The sequence below is a fragment of the Drosophila erecta genome, unplaced genomic scaffold (assembly GCF_003286155.1).
Source record: "Drosophila erecta strain 14021-0224.00,06,07 unplaced genomic scaffold, DereRS2 tig00000126-arrow-pilon, whole genome shotgun sequence".
NCBI lineage: Eukaryota > Metazoa > Arthropoda > Insecta > Diptera > Drosophilidae > Drosophila > Drosophila erecta.
In genome coordinates this window covers 5770939-5797018 of record NW_020825209.1, presented here as the reverse complement: position 1 = coordinate 5797018, position 26080 = coordinate 5770939, and the positions used below count along the sequence as shown (strand labels likewise).

Below are 26080 nucleotides of genomic sequence, written 5' to 3'. Positions count from 1 at the left end.
CTAGAGGATACTAAAACCGCCAGTACAGTGGTCCAAAAAATACTTTTGTGTGCCGCCTTAAAAGAAGCCAAATTTTTTAAAATTAAAACATGCTTAATTAGTATTTCATTGATTATCGTCATCAATTATTTGAATAACAATTGAATTGAAAGTCAAATAAACGACTTATATTCAGTAATAAAATAGAATGGAACATTATCTAATGAATACATTTTCATAACACCTTATTTTAATCACAGAACAGTGAAAAATACTCTCTGCAACTTTAACAGTGATCGTGCATAACAGCGCTGCTCGGACGCTGTGCAACACTGGCGTCCGCGTAGCGCGCGTGTTTACCAATACTTGGGTATTTTTTGTTCAGTTCTTTGTTGTTGTTTGGCGTTCGCATTTCGCTCGTCGTCGTCTGAGTTTTTAGTGATATGCGCGCTATTTCGGTGATAAGCAGTGTACTTAACAAATCAGCGACTGTTGACAATTAGTAATGGCCAGTGGGAGCAGCTTGCGATGTTAGAATAGCCAAATTCCCCCACTGCGGACGAACTGCAAGTGCAAACTGCAGTGTATGTATGTAATTTTATGTAATTGAACTGCCATTTCCCACCCCACAAAATCCCCCACAAAGTCAGTCCCCAAAAACGTCCCCGCAAAACATGCAAACATGCCAACATCCGAACATCCAAACATCCACACACCCAATCATCGAAGCATCCGATAATCTCAGACTGGGTGCCTCCAATTGCGCTTCGTTTGTCCAATTGTGAAGCGAAAATCACAAGACAAGTCGAATTGACGCTGTGCCGCCACGCCCCCTTCGCTGCTCACGCCCCTGGCGAAAATCAACGAACATCAAAATCCAACATCCAGCGATTCAGTTCAGTTTAGTTGCTTCAAAACGCTGTTTTCATTTCACTTTCCCAACTGGGCATTATCACTGCCAGCAGAGGTTTGCAAACTATGATCTATAACCAATCTAACCCACGTAACTTGGCAGTAGCTTATTCGATTTCAGTTTTAGTAGTGCAAAAGTTTGTTATTTATGTTTGATTTATAATTTCTGAGAGCTTAATTTCTAAAAAAAAATCGCGATCTCCATATGGAAAGTGCATATAAGTGTGGAACAACATCGATTTAAGCCAATTAACTTGGCATTGACTTGTTTATTTTAAAAAGTGTGTTATTTAAGTTAAGATCTGTTTTCTGGGGGTTTCACATCGATAAGCTAAAGATCTCAAAATGAACAGTGAATATGCAGTAAACCATCGAATGAAACACAAATAACTTGACATTGGATAATTCATTTTAAATGAACGCCACACAACAGTGTTATATTATGAGCTTATAGATGTTCCATAAGATGTTTACATAAAGGGGAAGTGATAAAGGTAATATACGTTTAAATTATCTTTGGCTTGTTTGTTTTTCAGTACAAAGATATGTATGTAATATTTTGCATATTCCGCACTTACAAGCTTTCCCATAAATTATCTGAAGTAATAAGTGATCAAGTGAAAATCAGCCTATAGTAGTTCTTTGTTTCTTTCCTTAGTTCTGTGTTTTCGCTGTTCATTATGTTCCCTAGTTGCAATCTTGCAGTGTGAAAATCTGGTGGATAGAATAACTGAAAATCTTAGTTTTGATTTTATATCACGTCATAGAAAGGATAGTACACAATCCGTTTGTTTTTTTAGATAATCCCAAAGCGATTGCTGCAGATTGCGCCTCATAATGCACAAAAGATCTAGAAAATTCGAACAATTAGCTGTGGGTGAGGGTATTTGCAGTCCCCCTAAACCTGAACAAACCCTCCATTCTTGTTTTATTGATCAAATATTTGCGTCTACGTGTGTCGTCGATGTGTTCCGGCGATGCCTTGGCGATTATAGGGCTTTGTGTGTCAGCTGTTTTTTAAACGGTAATAGCTCATGTTTTATAAGCCCTGTCGCAGGCCAGTCGGTTCGTTATCAGTGCCAATTAAACAGGAGAAGAGAAATCTGTGAACGGCGGCGATTATGGCGATAGGGGCGCAGCCCTGAGATGGCCGGGATAACTCAGATTCAGATTCGCCGGCAATGGCGATCGATCAGAGACAACACCTACATTCGAGTATAATCCATTACGATTGCCATTGCTCGTTATTAGATGGCTGAAGGTGGATGGGTATATGGTCTAATCAATCAGCGAGCCAATCTATTTTTAGACACCACTGTGGACGTTAATTGACCGCCACCCAGAGTCACCCCCTCCAGCGACCCCCTATCCCCTCATCAATTATCGCCCAGGTGTTGACCGCTCTTCTTCTGGGTTCCTCAGCTGGGAATGACAATAAACTCAGGAGGGGAAACTTTATCAGCGTATCCGTGTCAGTGAATCAAAATCGCATTAGGTTCAATTAGATATACTCGTACCCCTGATAATAAATTTTGCAATTTCCATTTAATCAGCATTTGGTTGAGATCTACAACAAGAACTTAAACAGCCTACGCATTGGTGATCAATCAATTTGTTTCCATAAATCAGCAAGGGATTGGGCTATTAATATCAAAGAGACTTATGTTTTGGGCTCCTTATTGATATATTTAAATTCTAAATTTCCGACATGAAAAGAAAGTTTATGATAAAGTACGTTGAGGTCTTTCTTTAATATCTATTGTCATATAATTGATAATTATAAGAAAATATAAAAATTAAACGGAACCCAAAGAGACCTTTTTTATAACGCTTGACTATCTTGAAAATATTGATAATTAGATTTAGATAACGAAGATGTAGTTACGAATACATTCGCCCACTATCAAGGTGGTTAATTAATGATCAAAACTGAATAAAAAGCCTTTCAACTCTTGGCATGGTTAGGAAATATTTCAATAGCCTAAGTGCATTTTTCCGGTGTAGCTTTAGGGTGAACGGAAGTTCCGTTCAGAAATCGAGGAAGGGCAGCCATGAAATGAGATTCTTAAATGGCAACAAATGCGACAGCAACAGTTGGCGACGCAAATATTTGTGCAATTGATTAAAACAGTGTCCCATCTACATAGATCTCTATCTGTATCTTATACGTTTGCTGTTTGAACTGGCGACGAAATTTTCCAATTTGCTTAACTCGTTATGCGGGCCCCGTTAATGATATGGCTATGTACATATACACGTATGTACATATGTATATCTAGATGTATTCTGTAAAGAGTCGAGTGGCACAGACCCCAATAATTGTTATATTATTGCTTATGCGTACAAATATTTTTTCGGAGCTTGGGTGCTTATCAGTTGGGAAAACCAGACACCCACCATCGTTCAATTTATGATCGCCGGTAGTTGTATAGTTAATACGCCCGATTAGCTACTGCACTGATTTGAGCCATTATCCATTAGTCCGCTCACTCATCCGTTAAATTACCGGCGGAGAAAGCTGGGCGATTGGTTCTATGTTCCTCGAGCACTGCTGACTTGAGTCGAAACCCCACACATTACTCATTCGCAGCGAAAACAGATCTATTTGGGTGGTGAATCACTTGAAAATACATCTTTCCTAATCTTGAAATGTACGTACTACGGTTTAATCGCTCTTGTTGGATGTTTTTTCTATTTACTTAAGCCCTCTGTGGCCACTTGGGCTATTTTTTATTAATACACTTTGCTAGCTTTAAGTAGTACGGATACGATATCCGGAAGTGCCCTTAACAACTTTTCAATGCTATCGTTTCAGACGCGCTCCACTGCAGCGCTGATCAACGGAACGGATCCGCTCTGGACTGGTTAGAGAGCTAGCCCTAGAATAGGCAGGTAGAAGAATCGCTAGCCATGAAGTTTGCCGAGCACCTGTCGGCGCACATAACGCCCGAGTGGCGCAAACAATACATCAACTATGAGGTGAGTGTTGGCTCGAAATGGCAGAACCCCAAATGAACCAAGAAACCAACTGACAACTCTACTTTTGTGCCGCAGGAAATGAAGGCCATGCTGTATTTGGCCGTGGAAGAGGCGCCATCGGTGGAAAGCGTCGAGGACGACGTGCTGAAGCGGCACTTCGCTAACTTCGATGAGAACTTCTTTCACTACTGTGACAAGGAGCTGAAGAAGATCAACACGTTCTACTCGGAGAAGCTGGCGGAAGCCACGCGAAAGTTTGCCACCCTGAATGCCGAACTGAAGACTTCCATCGAGGAGTCGGAGCGGAGTGCCAAGAAGTCCAAGGGCCAGAAACGGCATGCTGCCTTGCCGGATCGCAAGGCGCGCGAACTGAAGTTGGCCTTCAGCGAATTCTACCTCAGTCTGATCCTCCTGCAGAACTATCAGAATCTGAATCACACCGGCTTTCGTAAAATACTCAAGAAGCACGATAAAGTAAGTCTGATTTACGGCAGCCGCAGAGACATTACTCAGCCTTGACCTAGTCAAGATTTTTGGATATATATTACTAGATAACTTAAGTCTGCGGCGCAGAATACAAAACACATTTCGTGTGAGGAATAAATAATACAAATTTATAGTAGGGTCGGGGAACTCGACTATAGCATTCTATGTATGTATATTGTAGAAAATGAAAGAAATGTCCCAAGTCTGAATTTCTGAACTCCATAACTCAACTTATTTTAATCGGATTTTGAAGTGGCATACCTCTAAATGTTTCTGGCGCAATTCTCTAAAAATCTGCATTCAAATTTAGAAATTTTTTTTTTTTTTTAATTTTTGTACTTTTTTGTTGTATAATGTTGTACAAAATCAAAACAAGTCAAAAAATGACCCAAGGCTAAAGTTGCAAACTCCATAACTCCACTTCTCTTAATCGGATTTTTATGTGGCATACCTCTAAATGTTTCTGGCGCAATTCTCTAAACAGCTGCATTCAAATTTAAAAATTTAATTTTTTTTTTAAATTTTGTCATTTTTTGATGTTATGATGTTGTAGAAATTCAAAAAAATGAAGAAATGTCCCAAGGCTGAAGTTCAAAACTCCATAACTCAAGTTATCTTAATCGGATTTCGACGTGGCATACCTCTAAATGTTTCTGGTGCAATTCTCTAAACATCTGCATTCAAATTTAGAAATTTAATTTTTTTTTAATTTTTTGTCATTTTTGATGTTATGATGTTGTAGAAATTCAAAAAAATGAAGAAATGTCCCAAGGCTGAAGTTCAAAACTCCATAACTCAAGTTATCTTAATCGGATTTCGACGTGGCATACCTCTAAATGTTTCTGGTGCAATTCTCTAAACATCTGCATTCAAATTTAGAAATTTAATTTTTTTTAATTTTTTGTCATTTGTGATGTTATGATGTTGTAGAAATTCAAAAAAATGAAGAAATGTCCCAAGGCTGAAGTTCAAAACTCCATAACTTAAGTTATCTTAATCGGATTTCGACGTGGCATACCTCTAAATGTTTCTGGTGCAATTCTCTAAACATCTGCATTCAAATTTAGAAATTTAATTTTTTTTAATTTTTTGTCATTTGTGATGTTATGATGTTGTAGAAATTCAAAAAAATGAAGAAATGTCCCAAGGCTGAAGTTCAAAACTCCATAACTTAAGTTATCTTAATCGGATTTCGACGTGGCCTACCTCTAAATGTTTGTGGTGCAATTCTCTAAACAGCTGCATTCAAATTTAGAAATAATTTTTTTTTTTTAATTTTTGTACTTTTTCGTTGTATAATGTTGTACAAATTCAAAACAATTCAAAAAATGACCCAAGGCTGAAGTTCTAAACTCCATAACTCAACTTATCTTAATCGAATTTTTATGTGGCATACCTCTAAATGTTTCTGGCGCAATTCTCTAAAAATCTGCATTCAAATTTAGAAATTTATTTTTTTTTATAATTTTTGTACTTTTTTGTTGTATAATGTTGTACAAAATCAAAACAATTCAAGAAATGTCCCAAGGCTGAAGTTCAAAACTCCATAACTCAAGTTATCTTAATCGGATTTTGAAGTATTTGAATATATTATATATATATATAATTATATATTGCGTATTCTAAAAGTTTAAATCTGTATATTCTGTGACAGCTCTTGCGTGTGGACAGCGGTGCCAAATGGAGGCAGGAGTATGTAGAGGCCTCGCACTTCTTCACCAACAAGGATATCGACAACATCATCAATGAAACGGAGACGACGGTCACCGGCGAACTGGAAGGCGGCGATCGGCAGCGAGCGATGAAGAGATTGCGAGTACCACCGCTGGGCGAACAACAGAGTCCGTGGACCACCTTCAAGGTGGGCCTCTTCTCCGGCAGCTTCATAGTGCTGGGCATTGTGGTGGTGCTGTCAGCCATCTTCCATGAGATCAGTGGCGAGAACCTAAAGGTCACGTTCCGACTCTACCGCGGTCCCCTGCTCATTATTGAGTTCATCTTCCTCATCGGCGTGAACATCTACGGCTGGCGGTCTTCTGGCGTTAATCATGTACTCATCTTCGAGCTGGATCCGCGAAATCATCTATCCGAGCAGCATCTCATGGAACTGGCGGCGATCTTCGGCGTGATCTGGACACTCAGCATGCTGAGCTTCCTGTATAGCGCCAGCTTGGCCATTCCGGCGTTCATCAATCCGCTTACGCTTACGCTGATTATGGTGCTGTTTTTGGCCAATCCGTTCCATGTGCTCCATCACGATGCACGATTCTGGCTGTGGCGGATTACGGGACGATGTCTGTCTGCACCGTTCTTTCATGTGGGCTTCGCGGATTTCTGGCTGGGCGATCAGCTCAACTCACTGGCTACAGCGATCCTCGATTTCGAGTATCTCATATGCTTCTATTTCACAAATGGCAACTGGACGGAGGCGAGGGATGCCTCTATTTGCATGGAGAAGGACTTTATCATCCGGCCGATTGTCAATTGCCTGCCCGCCTGGTTCCGATTTGCACAATGCCTGCGACGATATCGGGACTCGCGGGAGGCTTTTCCTCATTTGGTGAATGCTGGCAAATACTCCACCACCTTCCTGGTGGTGATTTTCGCCACCCTCAAGAGCTTTCACAGTCGTAAGTTTCACAACTGCTTTTGAAGTATATATATTGTTTAACAGGCTTGTTTCCTTAGCGAACTATGACAGCACATTTGATAATCCCTATACCTGGTTGTGGATTATCGCCTCGATTGTGTCCTCTTGCTACGCCTACACGTGGGATATCAAAATGGATTGGGGTCTGTTCGACAAGAATGCTGGCGAGAATACTTTCCTACGTGAGGAGGTTGTCTACTCATCGACGGTAAGTTAAATAAGTACTAGTAAATACTTTAGAAACATATATAAATGAGAATTCTTAAATTTCAGGGCTTTTACTACTTTGCCATTGTGGAAGATCTGGCGCTACGGTTTATTTGGGCGCTGTCTTTCTACCTCACTGAGATGAAAATCGTAAGCTCAGACATAATGACCTCCATCACAGGCATCCTGGAGGTATTCCGGTAAGTGCTCATTCCTAAGTCTAAATCTGTGCAAGTATTTTACTAAAAGTGTTGCTTTTTAGGCGCTTTGTGTGGAACTTCTTCCGATTAGAGAACGAGCATCTGAACAACTGCGGTAAGTTCCGAGCCGTTCGAGACATCTCGATAGCGCCGCTGGACTCCTCCGACCAGGCGCTCATCCTGCGCATGATGGACGAGTCTGATGGTGTGATCAATCGCTACACGAAGACGAACCGACCTAAGCCCAAGAAGGTCAAGGATCCAGAAAAGCGGAGCCTGCTGCAGACGCGCGGATCGCTGCCCGATCTCAGGATCGATATGGACAGTAAGAAATTGTAGGCGACGATCGCCGCCCACCGAATTGTGCTTCCTAATGAACGATTTTGCGGAACGTCTTATACGAAAATGTATCCATAATTCAATTTACACACTTTTTTTTCGTAACTTTTTTTTTTTTCGTTGTTTAGCTAATTTGTATATTTAGTGACTAAGTACTTAAAATTGAGAAAGAGACAATGTCCAGCAATAATTAGTGCATAAGATTTCTAACTAATTTAGCATTCCATGTATGCGGTGAACTAACGAAAAGACCAAACCTATACCTTTACCCGTAACCCGTAACCCTTAACCTTTAGCCCCTAAGCGACACTTTCAAGTTTCCAAATTCGAAATCCATACCTTCCACAAAAATTGGAGTAGAGAACGGCAGTATTAGTACTTAGAAAAGGCGAACAAAATGAAACTGCAGCCACCACATTCCTTTATCAATCCAATCTGTGTATGTTTATCGTTAGTCTATTTGTTAGGTCTGCCTTATCCATTATCTGCTTGTCCACCTGTTGATTGATATACGACATAGACTGTGACCAAACCGAAACTTAAACTGAAACATTAGCCTAAACTAAAGCTGAGCCGGAAAGGAATTGTACATAGTATACGTATGGTAGTGTCTGTGTGTGTTCTTCTCGCTGTGTGTGTGTGTATCTTTGTGTGTGTGTGTGTGCGTGTGCAAGGACTAGAACTCCAAAGTAGATTTGATCAACATACTTCAAAAGTGCAATGTTGTATATACGAATAGCACAGACGTCTACATAACTATATACACGTAGGCTTAAGAACAACTCGTCAGATATTAATGAAGACTTTGTCAATTTTTGCCATAAGTAGCAGCTCGCATTTTGAGCTCTTGTTTGCCTTGTAAAATAAATTATTCTTATGTGTAAAAGCGCTTTTGATACGAAATCGGAACTATTTATGCGATGAAAGATTTCTAAGGCAGGCATGTAAATATTACAGAGCCTTCTGTAGGGATTTTCAAAACACCACTCTAATTGCATTCTAATCCACAAATTACGACCCTAATCAATATAATTAATTAATGTCCCCGAACACACACACACACACATAACAAATATGTATTGTACACCTTAGCAGAAAGTACCGGAAAATGAACATGAAACGAAATAAAGACGACTTTAAGTAAGCAGCATAAAAAACAATAACTGCCAATTGTATCTAGACCTAGCAAATATTTTCCAATACAGCGGACACCAGAGCTGTACCCCGCATTATCCAAAACTCCGGATCGTTTTTGCTCCGCAAAAGGACGGCCAGTATGAAGTTGGTCGAATGGCCCGTGGTGGAGAGGACACCGGATCTCTGCTGGGTCTTGTAGAGCGGCGCCTCATAGCGCACCGTCGAGGAAATCTCCAGACACGGCTTGAACCTCACCACCGGCATCCGACAGAAGAGCTCCCCAAAGTTGGCATCGCATAGGCCGCCTTTGCTCAAATCCCAGCGAGCTGCTTCGATGAAGATCCCATGCACATTGATGACGGCATCGGTGCACTCCGCCAGGTTGCCATATAGCTTTTGGTCCTGTGGGGTGGGGTGAATTCGTGTGGGAAATACAAATCTAATCTGTGCTGTAGATACTTACATTCATGTTGTTGATGTGCATCTCAAAGAAGTCCTGCTGCACCAGTTCCTTTTCGAACACATCGAAGTCGATCTTCAGCGAATCAATGGGCAGGACACGGCGACGGGCGTATGTCTGCAGGACGCCGGTGAGGAAGGATTGCGGAAAGAAGAAACCACTTATCCAATAGGAGCGAGGTGCTCCGTTCTCCGCCCACTGTTGAATGAAGTCGATGCGCCGCTGGAAGTCGGATATATAGCTGGGCAGGGGCTTGATCGAGAGGAAGCTCCGTTTGGCCCAGGACGCGGGCACCTGGTTGGACAGCAGCGCCTTGAACACGTTCTCCAGCTCCTCCGACATCACCACCAGGCCCTTAATGGCCTTGGACAAATTGACCAAGCTGTCGTGAATGATGCCCAGTGCGATGTTAAACCGATCGATCTCCTGGACCAGCACAATGGTCAGCGATGGCACTTGACCCTTGGCGTCCAGCTGGGAAAAGGAGGGAGATCAAGACTGGACCACCATTTCGTAAGGCACCATATAACTTACCACAGAGAGCGTGTCGTGGATGGGTTCCCTCTTAATCTTGGTGGCCAGCGCCTTCTGGATGCGTGCGATTGTCTGCTGGGCGATCTCGTTTTCCATAGCCTGGCCCTCGTCGGCGGCGGATCTCGGCTGGCCCAGGAGCAGGGTGTTGATAAAGAAGGACGTCTCCTTGGTCTGGAACACGATGTTGGCGTTCTGGTTCATGCCAAAGATCTCAGGATCCTCGAGGACCGGAAAGCCCTGCACATAGGTTGAGTATTCGCCAAGCGTTTTCTTGCGCGGATCCCGATAGTAGCTATCACCGCGACAGTACTTGTAGTCCGGCTGGATGATCCTCTTCGATGAAAAGATGGTCAGAATGGTGCGCAGACACCGCAGATCCCAGTAGTCCGTCACTCGGCCGCCCCACGTGATGTCCCCGTTGATGTAGAGTATGGCTTCCCAGGGTATCTCATCCAGAACCTCCCGATCGATGAAGAAATCGAGGGTCTTTAGGCCGCATTCCCGATCGCTCTCGCTGAACTCGTAGGTGATGTTCCATCCCAGCGGTCCGAATTTCCTGCGCTCTAGTAAAACCGCATGGAACATGCACAGCCCAAAGACAATTGCCCGCCAATTGCCATTCTGGATGTGGTGCTCAAAGAAGTCCGCCTTTAGATCCGTCAGTGCCCCAAACACATTTGCCTTGATACCCTTCGGCGGTTCGTTGGTGATCTTCACCGAATTCTGGAGTACACTAATCGGGAACGTTCGGATGGGCATGGAGGAGAGATAGAGTCGGAAATCGGCATGCGTCTTGGTGATGCCCAGTGTCAGGTTTCGCACAATCGTCTCCAGCGTCTGCATAAATGAGGTGGCCAGATGGCAATTCTGCAGGAACACCCAGTGGCCCATACGCAAGCTCTTCTCGATCAGGTTCTCCGCCAGTGGTCCCTGGCCCTGGCCCAGCGAAATGGAGTAGTACTTGTCGGTGAACTGCATTTGGGTGGTGAACTTGAGGAAGCCAGACATTGGATCCGATCCGGTGGACAGCACAAAGATCAATGGCGTTACAGCCGAGGTGTCCAAATAGCTAAGACAGGGTATGCAAGAATAACAAAGCTTTCTAGAGATTGGAGTAGGGCAGATCTTACACAGAGCTCAGCTGGGTGCCTCCTGATGCCTCGGTAAAGTACTTGCCCACGGTGGACTGAAGGTAGCAGACCACGTTGAGCAGGAATCTCGGTTTTCGGAAGGCGGAGATAAACATCAGCTTGTGGAAGACCCTCAGTCGTTTGTTCCACTTGTCCGTTGGCGGCTGATTCGTCTGGGCGAAGTCAAAGACCTCCTTGTTCTCCTGCATTTCGATGAAGAAGGGCTTGTCCAGCTCGTCGGTAAATCCGCTGAAGAAGTTACGGAAGTTGTCCTCCAAAAAGATGCATGAATCCCATTCGATTTGGCTCATCTTGATGTTCGCCGGCTGAGTCTTTGGCCGAATGTTACCCACAGGGCCGCGAGAAAGGAAAAGGAACTCCTCCTCGCTAACCCGACCCTCTTGCCGTTCCACCGACAACGCCAGCAGGAAGCTAAAGATGATCTTGTGGTTCTCGAACAAGCCGCGGGATATGTTATCGAAAATGGCCTTCAGCTCGTCCGTCATCAGAGTGGAAATGCGCACCTCCACCGCCTGAGGGGGATGGTCCAGTCGCAGGACATTGCAAAATACCTGGGTGAAGTACTTCAGACTGTACTGGTACATGGGATCGATCTCGGCCAGGCCTGCGACCACAAAGTAGAGGATGGCTCCACGTGAGGCCAGGATGCGATAGCGCTCCCTGGAAGCGGTGATGACCTTCTCCGTCTCCTCAGTGTCAATCAGTCGAGCGGCAATGATCAGCGACGTTTCCTATAATGGAGTATGATGGATACAACATTTCAATCGAGAGGAGGAACCCACCTTGGCATCGTTCAGTGTCTCCACCAGCTCTTCGTCGTCGAGAATGTTGCCCTCGGAGTTGAATAGCAACTTCAACACTTTGTCCTCCAGCGCCAGCAATTGCTGTTTGTCCGAGTTGATCTTGACCACCAGATCGTTACGCTGGATCTCCATGGCGGGCAGCTCGATGGCCACAATGTCCCTTGGGTAACGATTGGAGTTGTAGGAGCTCAAATGCTTTCAATACTATTACTCACGCCAACAGTTGATCCTCCAGGCCGCTCTCCGTGACCAGAAAGTTGACCAGGGTCACGTTGATGCACACCTCGGGCAGGTAGTGAGGATTGGGCAGCTTTGTGGTCATGTACAGCTTGAAATTGTCGTCATAGTCAATCACCATGTCGCCCAGTTTCAAATAGGTACGACCCTCGAATCGGTAGGTTTCTCGCTGAAGGATGGGCCGCAAGCTGGGATCGATGGTCTCGTTGATCTCCTCGAGCAGCACCGGATACCCCTGGCGCACAGCGTTCTCCAGCACCCGCATCATGGTCGAGTCGGTCATCTTGATAACCTGCAGATTATTGGCCCGCTCCATATTACGGATCCAGCGATTGGCCTGCTCCTGAGGATCGATCATCAGGGCCCAGCGCAGAGCCCTGGTGGCATATATGCCATTCTCGATGGATATGTTGTCCTTCGGTAGGCCGTCCACATTCCACTGTCGCATCTCGTACGGATCGCCCAGCACCTTGAGCAAGTTGAACTCGGGACTGGAGGGAATCTTGTACTCACGGCACTTGGTCACCCACAGAGCACTCATGTCCCGCCGATATTCGTGCGAGAAGGCCCCCAAATAGGCAACACAGGCGGCGGCCACAAGGACATCGCCGGGCACACAGGCCAGATCTCCGGTTAAGGACTTGACCGTCTCACGCCAGCGCACCTGCTCGTCGGAAAGGGCGGAGGTCAAGCGACCCGCCCGATTGATCCTGCCGTAGGTCAAGTCCACGTTGTCCTGGATGACTTGGAACTCGCGCTGCTTCTCCTCGAGACTATCGCGAAGTCCCTGGATCTTGGCCTCCACGGCAGCCAGCTCCTTTTGCTTCTGCCTCAGCACGGTCATCACCTCCTTGAGCTCCGCTTCGGCAGCCTCCTTTCGCTTGATCTTCGGCTCCACCACCTTGTACACCTTGGAGAACTTGTCCATGGATATTACCCACATGCTCATCGACTTGGCCACTTTGGAGACCTTTTCGAATTTCTGTGAATAGCGAGATAGTTACCCAAGGTATTCTGCAAGCTATGTAAGTAAACGTACAGCCGGGACGAAGTCCTTGTGGTCGATGTACTTCTTGACCTTCTTCAGGGTGTCCTCCTTCATGTGCTCCTTGTCGTACTCAAACAGCCGCTTGATGAAGTTTATGTCCGCCATGATGGCCTTGGCGGATGCCCAGGTGGGTCTGCAAAGGGCAAAATAAGCGGATAAAGGAATTGGAAATGGACAACCCACTCACTTGACGCCCAGCAGAATGCACACGGCCTCCATGCAGAACTGCACCAGAGCCGGCGGCGTGGTGAAGGACTTCAGTTCATTGATGTCCGCCTTGGTCAGACCCTTTAGTGCTTCCTCCGCCTCGCGCAGCGCGGGCATGGCAATCTCCAGGTCTTTGCCGGCATCCTCGGATATCGCCTGGGCCACCGCTGCCTTCTCCTTGGCATTCATCTCGTCCTCTAGCACGCTTTGCTTCACGGCATCCGCCTGCTTGGTCTCCTTGGTCAAATTGTCCACCAGGGACTTCATCATGGCGGATTTCTCATCCAGCTGGGGCACCATCACCTCCAGCTCTTTTCCCATCACAGCGATCTAACGAAAGGAAAAGGATTAGGGATCTACCCTCTATGGATAAAGGCGATTAGTTACTTACCACTTCATTGGTCTCCAGTAGCTTGTTGAGGCCATTGGCGATTCGCTTTCGCTTGGCTATAATCTCCATGTTTTTGATCTTCAGCAGATTCTGGTAGAGCTTCAACAACTCCAGATAGCTGCTGGGTGTGGTATAGTAGTGCCTCTTCATCTCCTTGTAGAACTTCACTGAGGCATCCTCGACAGTCTGGAAGGGATTACGTTTGTAGCTGAGCATTCCCTCGAAGAAACATCACTCACCTTATGCATAAAGACGGTGGTGCTGGCCAGCGAGACGCGATCCTCCATCTTGGGTGCGATCTTTGTGAGCAATCCGAGGGCCACCGAGTACAGGGCCTCCGTTGGCCAGCTGGTGAACCAGTCGATCGTGGTGCAGTTGACTAGCGAGGGAAACATGCGGCATCTGCGCCGAAAGGCATCGCCCACTGGACTCATCGACATCACCACATGCAGATTGTTCCTCACCCGGTTGATGAAGAACTTGTAGATGTCATCGCGAGTGCAGGGCTAAACCAGACAAACCAGATAAAAGGTGGGGTTTATCCAGGATATGTGAGTATATAAGCCGTGTTGGTATACCCACATCATCTTTTCTGGTCTCATTGCATCCTTCCCGAGCGTCCAAGATGATCTTCTCGAACTCATCGCCTTCGAATAGATTGGGCACCTCGCCGGAATTGAGGATGTTGTTGATATCCTCAAGGAACTCCTCCTCCACGATCTGACTGTCTATCAATAGGAAGGTCACCGGTTGGTTTTCAATCTGTTGGCAGATTAAAATGGAAAATGTTGCCAATGAAACTTGGATAATGCAACTGAGGCACTCACTCCGGCGATGCGGTAGAGGACCCTCAGATCCTCGTGGAAAGCATTTAGGTCGTAGTTGCGTCGCATCTCGATCTGCCAGCAGTTGTACTCGTTGACATGGGATGCCAACCGGGTGAGCGATTGCTTTCCCATTCCGGCCACGCCCACAAGCAGTCCATTGCCGCGATCGCTGCGCAAAAGTCGCGCCAGGCGGACCGTGTGCTCCATGGCGTCCTGGAAGAGAATTAGCTTCATCTGCTTGCCCACCGCCACCGAGTTGTAGTCCGAGATGTAATCGTTGAGAACGCTCTCCAGCTTTGCATGATCCTTGATCTCATCGTAGATGCGCTCGTTCTTCGGCTTGCCAAAGACCATAAAGTCCCCGAAGAGGATCGGTGGCTCATTTTCATTGATCACCGGCCGATTAAAGTGGTCCAAGCATACCTCCTTCATCAGGGTCTTGAAAATGCTCTTATCCTCCAAGTTAATCAACCTGTCGTGAAATACACGAGTGGTCTCGTGGTAGAACAGGCGGAGTATCTGGTTCTCCTGGTTGTAGTGCAGATTGCTCGCCTGCAGGATACCCTGTATGCACTTGGATAGATCGCGCAGATTGAAGATATAGTGCGATTTATCCGGTGTGGGTAACATTACGGTGGCCACCCGCATATAGACATCCACGCAGGCATTCACCATGGGCTCCGAGAGAGCTCTCACTGCGGAGGAGAACGTTTGCAGGAAGCCCCGCAGGATGCCATTGAAGATCTGGGTTAGGGTCTCCTCGTTCGGTTTCGGCAAAGAGAACAAGGCAAAGTGGCGAACAAAGCGCGGAGTGAGCGGATTTCGACCTCCTCCAGGCGGAGCACAGGCACAGCCCAGAACCACGTCCAGGATCTCCTTCCAGTAGAGCTTCTCCCGATCGTAGAATCCCTTAAAGTCGAGGAATTGGCGCAACAACTCAATGGCCGGCGAGGCTCCGTAGGTATCCAGCTTGGGCATATTCACGTCGTCAATGAAAACGATTACGGTTTTGCCCACCGGTGCACCCAGCTGGGTCTTCTTGCGCTTCTCCAGCGGCCCCTCGATCATCTCCTGGGTGCGCATGCTACTCGTCTGGGCGGAGAAGTTGAGGATCACTGGGATGACATTGCCCTGCGACAGGCGTTTCATGCAGCTGATGGCCAGGACAGTTTTGCCCACGCCCGTGTCTCCAGTCACCATTACGGGCATGCCCCGTTTGAACAGCAGATCGGACACATAGCTGGAGGGGATTTGGGAGGGGATTACTCTTTTGCAATCATGTATTTGGTGACAATAGGTGGCTTACCCATATTTGGTTGTATCCACCGTTGGCACCTGCATGTCGTAGTAAGAAGTTTCCGGATCGAAGATAAACTTGGCCATGATATCCATCCAGCTGCCCCAGTCCATTTTCTCCAGGTCGATGCGATAGTTCCACAAGGTGAAGTTGGGAAGGCTATGCGGAGATTGGGAATGTATAACTTGGTAATAATTAAAGCCAACATTCTCACATCATATTTGGATGTTGGGCAATCGCCTTGCTCCACTGCTCCTCGAAGGACATCTTCTCGGCATCCTTGAGATTAGAGGCAATGGCCCAGAGCACCGCCCAGGCGAAGATCTTGGTCACCAGTTCCTTGCCCCGCTCCTCACCCAGTGCTGACCATTTGACCGCTTCCAACTGGGAAGAGGTCAGCTCGCAGCACAGTCGTACCTTGGAGCCGAGCACCTGGTGGATGGTGTACACCGCACGCTTCCGTTCGATCTTCAGCGCCTTGTCGAAGTAGCCCACAAAGAGCTGGTAGCAGAACTCGGCCAGTGGAGCGGGCAGCTTGTACTTCATGTCCACCTCCCGCCAGGTGTCGATCAGTGGTATCCAGCCAAGATCGCCTGGATCCACATAGACCATGCCGCAGCGGGAAACGGTGGCAGGCGAAGCCTGTAGAAGATCCTGCACCTCGAAGAGCATATGGATCCAAGCGGTCAGCTTGATGCGCTCCGAGTTGGCCAGACACAGCATCTTGTTATCATCCAGCACCGTGTTCAAGTTCTCTATCCATACCGCATCAACCGGGCCATCGCACATGATCCATTGGTGAATCTCATCTGAATCGGAAGTTTAGCAAGATCGTTTGGAGTCTAAGGGAATCTCTGGAGGGAATCATTACCTTCGACCGTCGTGGCAGTTCGCACCGCCAGGCCCAGTAAGCCATCCTGCCACTCCAGCGTCTTAAGATCCACAAAGCCGTACAACTCGTTCATGGTCACCGCTTTGGGATTCATTGTCTGGATGACCACAGGCCGAAAGTTTGGGTCCTGCACCTCGTTCTCGAAGAGATGTGAGAGAGCGAACTCCAGGGCATGCAGCACCACGGACTTACCGCCACCGGTGGGACCCACCAACATGACGCCCCAGCGGACGCACATCGTCTCGTACAATTGCAAACACTTTCGGATGGTGGTGGGCACCGCCTGGAGATTCTTCTGCCGCAGGCCCAGTCGCAAACTGGCCTCCAGATGCGGATGCTGTGAGTCCGGCAGCTCCACGCCCGGAAACAGATCGCTAAGGATGCCACGAAACAGGATCGCATCGTCAGCCAGGAACTTGGGTATATTGGAGTCCCTCAAAGCCGCAATCAGGGTGATATCCTCCCGTTGATTGGGCGAGGCTCTCTTGAGTGCTCCAGCCATCACCAGGACGGACTTCACGGCTCGCATACCGAAGTCGTAGTGATTCTGCTGGCTGAGCTGCTGGCTACACAGCTGGTACATCTGCACCATCTTGCGGGCCAGGATCTTGGGATCCTCGAAGCCCTCCGAGTACAGAATCACCTCCGAAATGAGTGCGTAGTCGGGCACCATCATCGAGATGGGCCGGAACAGGGCCTTCAGATTATCAGGCAGCTCAGTACGGCCGGCGTAGCCGGGATTCATGGTAATGAACACGCAGCAGGAACGATTGATCTTGATCTCTCGGCCCTCGAAGATGAAGCTGTCGATGATAATTACTTTGTCAATGGGGATTAGCTTCTTGGAATGTGTAATGTGTTACCGCTTCACCCGCATGGCCTTGGCCGTCCGGATGGTGATCAACTGCTGGGCAATCACGGACAGCACTTCGATGTCAATGCGGTTGAACTCGTCGAAGCAGCACCAGGCACCGCATTGGGCCAATCCCGAGAAGAAACGCCCCATCATCTTGTAGTCTAGGCCATCTGAGCAATTGAAGACGACGCACTGCTTGGCCAACGCCTTGGCCAGATCCTTGGTGGTCTCGGTCTTGCCCGTGCCGGCTGGTCCGGCCGGAGCTCCGCCCAGATCCATCTGGAAGGCACCCATCAGGCAAAGGTAGCAGCGATCCGTCAGCGGGGTGAGCACCAGGACACCGCCGGCACCCAGGTACTCATAGTAGTACGGAATATTGGCGGCGGCCATGCGGGAGTAGACCGTTTCCGTCTCATCGGCCCAGTAGAAACGCAGCATCTTCAGCCAGTTGAAGTCGGATCTGTTGGGCTGAATCTTAGAATCTTGGCTCAACATTACCCAGACTTGGCACTTACGCTTTGCAGACCTCCTTTTCGATGAGCATGCGCACCGAATCCTTGGCGTGCACATCGATGGTGATCAGGGCGCACAGAATCTTGCGCAGCAGTGAGCTAATGTTCTTCCTTGTCAGCGCAGCAAGGGCGCCCAGATCCTTCAGGCACTTGATCTCAAACTTGGACATCTTCTCGAGAATGTTCAGGGGATTGCGCTCCTTGCCCTCGTAGATGCGATGAATGTCGGCGGCCCATTGCACTTGAGAGACGGTGAGCACCACCTGGTTGGGATGATCCTGGAACCAGTCCTCGCGCTCCTTGGCCGGATAGCACTGGTAACCGAATCGCATGTACCGCTTGCAGGCCACAAACATGGCCTCCTCCACCTTGCTGAGCCACTCCTCCACGGCTCCGCGGGCCTTCAGTCCCTTGCCAAACTGGAGCTTCTCGCCCTCGGGTGACAGGAAGGCAACGATGTCATTGGTGGCCACCATCTTGCCGTCGCCGCCCTCCTTCGATCCGAATTCCAATCGGTAGATGGCATCGAAACACTTGCGCAGATGCGGCTGCACTGCTTGAGGAATTCGGGTTTGTGCCAGGATCTCCAGCAGCTCGTCGTTGGACAGAAAGTAGAATCTACAGGGGATTAATACATATATATATATACGTAAGTATTTTTTCTTTAATGATGTCTAGTTACCTGGGGAAGACCACCCGTTTCACCTCCAGATACGCCTCCAATCCGCGCGATATGAGATCCAGCAATCGGTTGTTCTCCACCAGCACCTTGTGCACGTCCACGCTGGACATGGTGGGCAGTGCCAGCGCCACCTTCTTCGCCTGGCGGACCGTCTCCTTGAAGCTCTTGTCGACCGTGAAGAACATCTTGGCCTCGTGGGGCAGCTGTCGCTGGATATCCGCCGAGGCGAAGATGGCCTCCAGGTAGATCCAAGCTCCCTGGCAATCCATCCAGCTTTCTGATTTCGCATTCGTTGATTAGGGAACTAAAGCATAATCAATGTATATAGCTCACCGAAGGTCTTGGCAAACTGGTCCATGGCATTGATCCACTCGTCCACCTTGCCCTTGATGGGGCCCACAAACTTGGATGCTGCTATCGTGTTGATATTCACATTCGAATCATCGAGGACGGCCTGTAACTCCTCCGTGCCGGCCAGTATGAAGATGTCCTTGGCGTCATGGTGCGGGACAATGGCCAGTTCCGTCTCCTTCCACGTGGTTTCGATGCTCTTCAGCATATTCTCCAGCTGCACCTCGCCGGTGGCCTGCGAGGATATTTGCATCAGCGCCTCGCCGATGGCCACATCGTCGAATGCGTGCACCTCCTCGTATGTCTGGATTAGGATGTCCTTCTCTTGGAAGAACTTGCGGTTCAGCAGATCCTCGATCTCCGCCCAATGCCGCTAGGAATAGAGATTTATGCATGTTATATATGTTACTATCGATCTGAGTGTGCAACATACGGCTCTCAAATTGGGATTACGCAGGTAACCGATCACCGGAAGTTTGTCCTTGAATGCCTCCGCGGATTTGTGCAGCACAGGGACTATGTTGTTTTCTGGCAGATACTTCTGGAACTGCAAGCAATTCTTGATCGTCTTGGCATTCAGATCAACCATGTCCACCACATTGAGAGTGTTGAAATCCGCGACAATCCACTCGGCGAGCGATTCCTCCCAGTCGGTCCATGTGCGATAGAGATTCTGGCGCATGCGTATGTCATAGAAACCGCTGGCCATCTCGTCGTACATGGTCAAGTCAATCTGGAACTCCTTCTGATAGCCCAGGAACTCGTCGGCTGTCTCGCGACATTTGTTCAGGTGTTCCAGCATGGCATCTAACTTGTTTGTGACCGATAAACGGTTGGAATTGGCCTATGGGAAATCAAGTTAAATATACTTATATTAATATGCAAATTTGTTTCGAATAACTCACATCCAGGAGCCAGGGCTGCACTGCTTCGATGGCCACCTCATGGATCTCCTCCTTGAGTGCCGCTATGTCATCCTGCATGGCATCCTCGAGCCGATTGATGAAATCCTGCCGTTTCTCCCTGATCTCCTCCAGCGTCTCCCGCGTCCTATTCAAATAGTCTTCGGTGTCCATGTAATCCTCCTTGGAATCGTCATCGATCGGTATGTTAAAGTCCTTGATAATGAGCAACAGGTCGTGCACATAATCGATGCCATTGAATATCTCGTCCAGTTCGGTGGAGCACTTGTCTAGAAATCGAATGTGCGCCACAATCTCCAGAGTCTCGTGTGGTTCGTAGCAGATCCGGCCATGGAAATCCTGTGCCTCTTCGTACAGCCGTGTGGTCTCCTCCTCGGCCAGCTTGGGCAGGTATGTGGCCAAAACGTTCTGGAGTCGGGAACAAACCGGCGTCACCGTATCCTTGAAGTTCGTCTGGGTGAGCTTCAGTAAGCCCAGGAATACATACTCCAAGATGCCATCCAAGGCCCGCACATTGTTGCAGTATCTATCGCAGTATGCTCGCAATATCTGAAGATCTGCAATTACATGGTTTTTATGAGGTATCTCAAAAATCATATCTCTATATGCATACCTTTTTCCGTATTGAGAACCGTGGGATCTGTGCTATTGTCGATCTCAAAGTTTTCGCGGATTTGCTGGAACCTCTGCGTATAAAGTCGCGCCCTGTCATAAGCTTTTCGGATCAGAATGAACATATTTTTGCTAGTGCGGAAAAGGGCTCATTATTGGGGCTCATCACTGTTGTACAAATGATTCCCTACCGGTTAAACTGAAATCCCTGATCGGCGCGCAGTAGGTAGTGCAAGTCGGGAGCACCTTCGTATAGCACCTCCTCCTGGCGTCCCATGATCGAGGGTCTAAGGTTATTTAAATCAGTTAACAAGACGAATTTAGATGCACAATTTATGCAACTCACTGAGTGTACTGCGTAAAGAAGGGATCTGTGGTGAACGGGTGGATTTCAAGGACCGTCTCCAGAATGAGTCCTGTGATGCGCTGAAATATAATCCTGATAATATCCTCCGAGGGCTCGACATCAATGCGATCGGGCAGTAGACGCAACATGGCCAAGAAGAATGGACTTTGCGGCTTGTCCGGTGGTCGCTGCTTCTCGATCCGCTTGTCCACCCGATCATGTTTATTGATATCCGCCTCCGAGGGACCAACTTCGTCGTGCACCTCGAAGGACGTGGCCAAATCGTCAAAGCTTTTGATCGTGATGCGGTACAGCATTTGGTACACCATCATGTCGCAGTAGGTGAGAAAACTATTTGGCGGAGGCATTAGGATTAGGCTGAATTCTAGAAAGGTTAGCTGTGTTTTCCCACTTGGTCAGGGTTTTGCAGAAGGCCCTCTTCCGTGCTCGGTCCATAAAGCTGTGCGCCTCACGCATCTTTTTCAGCGATGGATAGTAGTTGACCTCGTCATCCGGATAGAAGCCACGTGCCTGGATGGCATCCGTGCAGGCTCGAACTATTTTCGCGCATTAATTAATGTAAATAGTAAAAAGTATCAGCAGTAACAGTAGAACTCACATATCGTCTTGGCAATAAACTCCCGGAAGTCGGTGAAGGTCTTGTGCAGCTGCTCATAGATGCGCATGTGCATCTCCAGAAAGTAGAACGGATGCCAGTTCTCGATGTTGGACACATTGACGAAGTTCAATCGCTGCAGTTGCACAATATCGCTGCGCATGCGCAGAATCGCTTTGGCCAGCTGGGGGATCACGATGAAGAGATTGTTCTGCAGAAAATCCCGTGCCTCGTTCAGCTTCCGCCACTTGATCGTCTTTTCCCATACCTAGAGGAGAACACCGGAAACGATTTCAAATATCAGTAAGTAACACTGCACAAGCTCACCTTGAATCCCTTCCACAGCCGGAAGATGGAGAAGGATCGTATCTGGATGATGCTGAGGAACTGCTTGAACTCCTGCTGCCACTGGTCCAGCGGGGTGAAGAAGTTCTCGGAGCAGTGCCAGAAGGTGACGCCGTGGCGGGTGACGGTGTAGAAGGGTTCGTAGGTGTTCAGATCCTTGTACTCCACCTCCCGCAGGCTGTACGGCGTGAAGTACTCGCTGTCGTGGGGCAGCATGTAGTCCATGTAGACGAACGAGTCATCCGGCATGTTGCGCATCCGGTTGATGATCAGATTCAGATCCGGAATGAGCGATGCCCCAGTGGTGATCTTTGTGGTGCTGGCAGTGCGCGACTTGGTCCCGCCACCTATGCTGCCCGATTTCATAACGGAGAAGTTCAGCCGGAACTTGGAGGACCTCTTATGCTTCTCGCTACTGCCAGGGTGTGCCCTTCTCCCATTGTCATCCCCCGGACCCATGCTGCTGCCATCGTTGGCATCGCTGGCGCGATCCGTGAGGGCGGTGAAATCGCTACCAAGTCGTTCCCCGGATATGCTGCTCGGCCGCTCTTCGCCAGTTAGGCGCTTGTCAACCAAACCCTCGGATGGATCGTCGTCTCCTGCGGACTGGCGCCTACTCCTTCTCCGCACCCGACCCCTCCGCGAGCCATCCTCGTCCTCCTCCTTCTCCTTCTCCTTCTTCTTCTCCTTGCCCTTCATCTTGATCTTGGTTGTGCCTCTATCCTTGCCCTTGGGAAACAGCTGGCGGGACATTCCGGATATCGGGCTAGAGAGAATCCGGCTGTATGTGGATAGGTTTCGATCGGCTTCACACCGACTGACAGCTGTTGGTTGCCCCGGATTGTTTTTCCGTCGCCATGTCTACTGTTGTCAGACATCCGGAAAAGGGGTGGAAGTTTGTTTGCTAGCAGAACTGCACATACCCTGTAATATTTATGTTTACTTAATTCGCTTTAAGGATCATTAGGTTTTTCTTTTTTTTATATTTTTCTTTTGGTATTTAAGCCCCTCATGAGTTTTGTATTAAAATTTTTATTAAAATTAAGAAGCTAGGCTTCTCATATTTCAAATTCATCCTTTCAAGGACTTTCACCCGAAAGCTTTAGTCCAAGTTGTAGGTTGTAAGCTTTCAAGGAAGCTTTAGCAAATGTAAAGGAACCATTCCAGTTGACGTTACATTGTTTAAACTTAAATGTCTTGTAATTATTGTAATTGAAGAAATTTGTAAAACCTGTTCAAAAATTATTCTTCTAAAACATTTAAAGTATTTTGTAACTATTTTCTTTTGATTTGACAATAATAATGAATCGATACATTTTTTTCTGCTCACATAAAACATTAAAATTAAATGAAACCAAAATATAAAGCACAGTTTTAAGAAAGAGCTATTGGATAACAGTTATATTTTTGAATTTAACAGTATTGCCATTAAAAGTACAAAATTGTAGTGAAATATGTTGTCAGTTTGCCTAATTTGAATACTTAAAAGGTCTAGTTTTTACCATTAAGCCACATTTCCACTTTGAGTCCCTATGATTTACTTTGACCATTATCCTTTTGGCGGCTGAAAATGTGGGTGAGCTTTCTGGAAGAGCTTCGGACACATAGAAAAGTGGAAACTCGAAAATCTGCTGCATTCCGCTGCGGTGGTTGCGTCGCTCCAAACTGGCCTGGCCCACTTTCCACCCGCGAGTCCACGGCTTCTGCAGATGATGCCACATGCCGCATGCCACTTTCCATGCCGCGCGGCCGGCAAAAAAAAGGGGCGAATAAAAAGTGTGGCGATGAATGGAGGGCGGCGATTGTTGCGCCTGCCTGCCGCCTGACCTTCAAAGCTGCGCCAGTGAGCTTTTTCGACATCGAATCGAATTCATTCGGCGCGAAAGGAAAACGCAAGGTGAAAGCATCTCTCTTCGACGCCTACGCCAGCGCCAGCGCCGACGCCGACTGCGACGTCGCGGTCGCCGTTGGCGGCTGCAGTCGGTTTTTGGTTTTTGGGCTTCGGTTCGGAAAAAAGCGCCATCGGATTTTCGGACCCGAATCGGAATCGGAATCGGTTGGCATTATTCGGGCGTTGCGATTCTGGGTTCCGCAGACTAAAGTCTCCAGCGCCTAGTCGTTGGGTATACGGCGCGATGTACAGAGCCGCGACACGCGACACGCAACCAGCAGCAGCAGCAGCAGCAGCAGTAGCAGCAGCAGCAGCAAAAGTTGTGGCAGCAGCAACGGCAACAGCAACACTTGCAACAGCAGCAGCAACAGCAGCAGCCGGAAGACCAAACGACCATTGAGCCGCCCTTTTAAGCCGTGTTAGTAGACCGTGGTCGTCGCAGTACAAAACCGTCGCCAATATAATAAAATTGAGAAATTGAAGGAATGAGAAATTACCGCTAAAAACGTCGCAGCCTCCTCCTACGAATACTTCTATTCCTTTTTTTTTTTGGTACATTTTTTTCCAGTGCTCGCGACGCGAACCAATTCGAAACCTAACAAAATCTGAAAATAATACAAACCCTTTCTAACTTCAACATCAGCGAAAAAGTCCTTCGGCCAAGCAACTTGCCTACTTTGAGGTAGGTGTTTGTGTGCCCCGATCATAATGTTTGCCATTCACCCAGCTTTTATTAATATTTAAAGAACCATCAAATTGTTGTGACGTAAATACTAAGTCGAAAAATCACAGATTTTTTTTTTTTTTTTTTTGTGGTATTTTGTTTTGCATCGTTTTATTTTTTTGTATATATTTTGCGCGTCGCGACGCATCGTTAAAAGCGATTTTCATATTCATAACATTGCAGGTCGGGTGTAATACATAATTTTATATCAACGCCTGGTATTTTTCGTATAATTTTGTTCTTTAATGGTTCCCACATGTGTGTGCAATGTTTCTGGCGATCCATTGAGTAGGAATATATTCCCTTCTTGCGCACTGCCATTGGAAATGTCCTTGAACATTTTCCCCTGCACATGTGTGCGTTTGGCCGAGCATCAGTCAAGTGGGCCTGGTTTTTCCTTGGTAACCCCAGCCCACGCAAATGTTAAATGAAACCCTACAAAAATGAAGACAACAAGATGCAAAAAAGCCAAGTTAGCCCAATTCGCACGGCGAAAAGAAGCCGTGAAGGAAAGTTCAAACTTTCAGACCATCCCCCGAATCTTTGGACCATTGCAGCTTGGGTGGGCGGCTGCAGTACCCCCAAGTCGCCAGGTCCTCCTAGAGATTCAACACCCCCTCTATACACAGCAAAAATTTGGCAACACCTTTGTTGGCATCCTTCGTAAACTGATGCTAATTGAACTTATCCTAAGGCATATTTATTAAATGTGCGCCAATTGGGTAGATTCCTGAATATTTTCTTCATGCACAGTTACAGCATTAAGTGTATTAATATTAATATTAGTAAATAATTAAATGTATGAATACACAGGGCTTATTAATTTCATTTAATGGTCTAGTCTGGAGCAGAGTAATTATACATTTTTAGGATATCACTCCATAGACAATAACTGGTCTCTCTCGGAATTCCAAGAGTGTGAAGCTTTAGCCACTTAGCCACTTATTTCTCGCTCTGTATTAGGACAACTCAGTGCCATTAGCGAAGCGAAACGAACTGAAATGAAATGAAATAAAATTACAAAAGACAAAGTCAAGTCGCGGAGCATTTTTGGCCTGCGGGCTGCCGAAGCACAGGAATTCACTTAAATTGCGAAGAATGCGAATTTGGTTAAAGACCCTGCGAAAGAGAGGGCTGTAGCCGGAGCACAAGAGACGGAAGAGTGCTCTAAGTTCCCGTTTCCCGTTTCCCGTCCCCTTTAAAAGTGCAAAAAAAAAAAAAAATATATTCGAGTATATTGCACGCCCGTCAGCACTGAAGCTTCGAAAAAGCCATGGGAGGCGGCATTAAAAAAGGGGGCCAAAAAGAATGGGGGGTGCGGTGGAAAGTCAGGTGCGAGGAAATCGGAAAAGGGGTGGAAAAATGAGGTAGTAGGTTGGTGCTGACAGCATCTCGAGGGCCTCGAGGGAGCAAGGCGAATTCTTTATCAAAATATATGACAAGTTTAAAAAGCCTTGCGGAGAACATCAACAAAATGAAGGTGGAC

The 26080-nt window shown here is 47.3% G+C and overlaps 3 protein-coding genes across 4 annotated transcripts in view; 2 read left to right on the top strand and 1 right to left on the bottom strand.

Annotated features, from left to right (window-relative positions):
* The first annotated feature begins 300 nt into the window (after positions 1-300).
* LOC6550058 (xenotropic and polytropic retrovirus receptor 1) lies at positions 301-8911 on the top strand. Of its 2 annotated transcripts, none has more exons than XM_015155300.2 (7): positions 301-563; positions 3707-3870; positions 3946-4344; positions 6011-6986; positions 7045-7214; positions 7280-7413; positions 7476-8911. In XM_015155300.2, exons 2-7 carry the CDS (start codon positions 3802-3804, stop codon positions 7750-7752), a joined length of 2025 nt encoding a protein of 674 aa, XP_015010786.1. In that variant the 5' UTR covers positions 301-563; positions 3707-3801; the 3' UTR covers positions 7753-8911. The 2 variants fall into 2 exon arrangements, with proteins under 2 accessions (XP_015010786.1, XP_001977625.1); XM_001977589.3 differs by having other exon boundaries at positions 310-567.
* LOC6550057 (dynein heavy chain 6, axonemal) lies at positions 8864-22860 on the bottom strand. Its single transcript, XM_026981649.1, has 27 exons — positions 21962-22860; positions 21638-21902; positions 21431-21575; positions 21019-21369; positions 20864-20959; positions 20674-20804; positions 20043-20617; positions 19571-19981; positions 19120-19510; positions 18787-19063; positions 18108-18722; positions 17600-18052; positions 16716-17539; positions 16059-16653; positions 15854-16003; positions 14548-15787; positions 14303-14482; positions 13960-14226; positions 13721-13906; positions 13310-13659; positions 13114-13255; positions 12053-13056; positions 11817-11997; positions 11014-11765; positions 9884-10952; positions 9353-9823; positions 8864-9291 (listed from the first exon to the last, which is right to left on the bottom strand). Exons 1-27 carry the CDS (start codon positions 22730-22732, stop codon positions 8935-8937), a joined length of 12249 nt encoding a protein of 4082 aa, XP_026837450.1. The 5' UTR covers positions 22733-22860; the 3' UTR covers positions 8864-8934.
* A 1167-nt stretch (positions 22861-24027) lies between these two features.
* Positions 24028-26080, top strand: part of LOC6550221 (potassium voltage-gated channel protein Shaker) — a 141945-nt gene continuing 139892 nt past the window's right edge. Inside the window, exon 1 of the mRNA XM_026982258.1 lies at positions 24028-24552. The gene's annotated coding sequence lies outside the window, so the exon portion shown is untranslated. The remainder of the gene's footprint in view (positions 24553-26080) is intronic.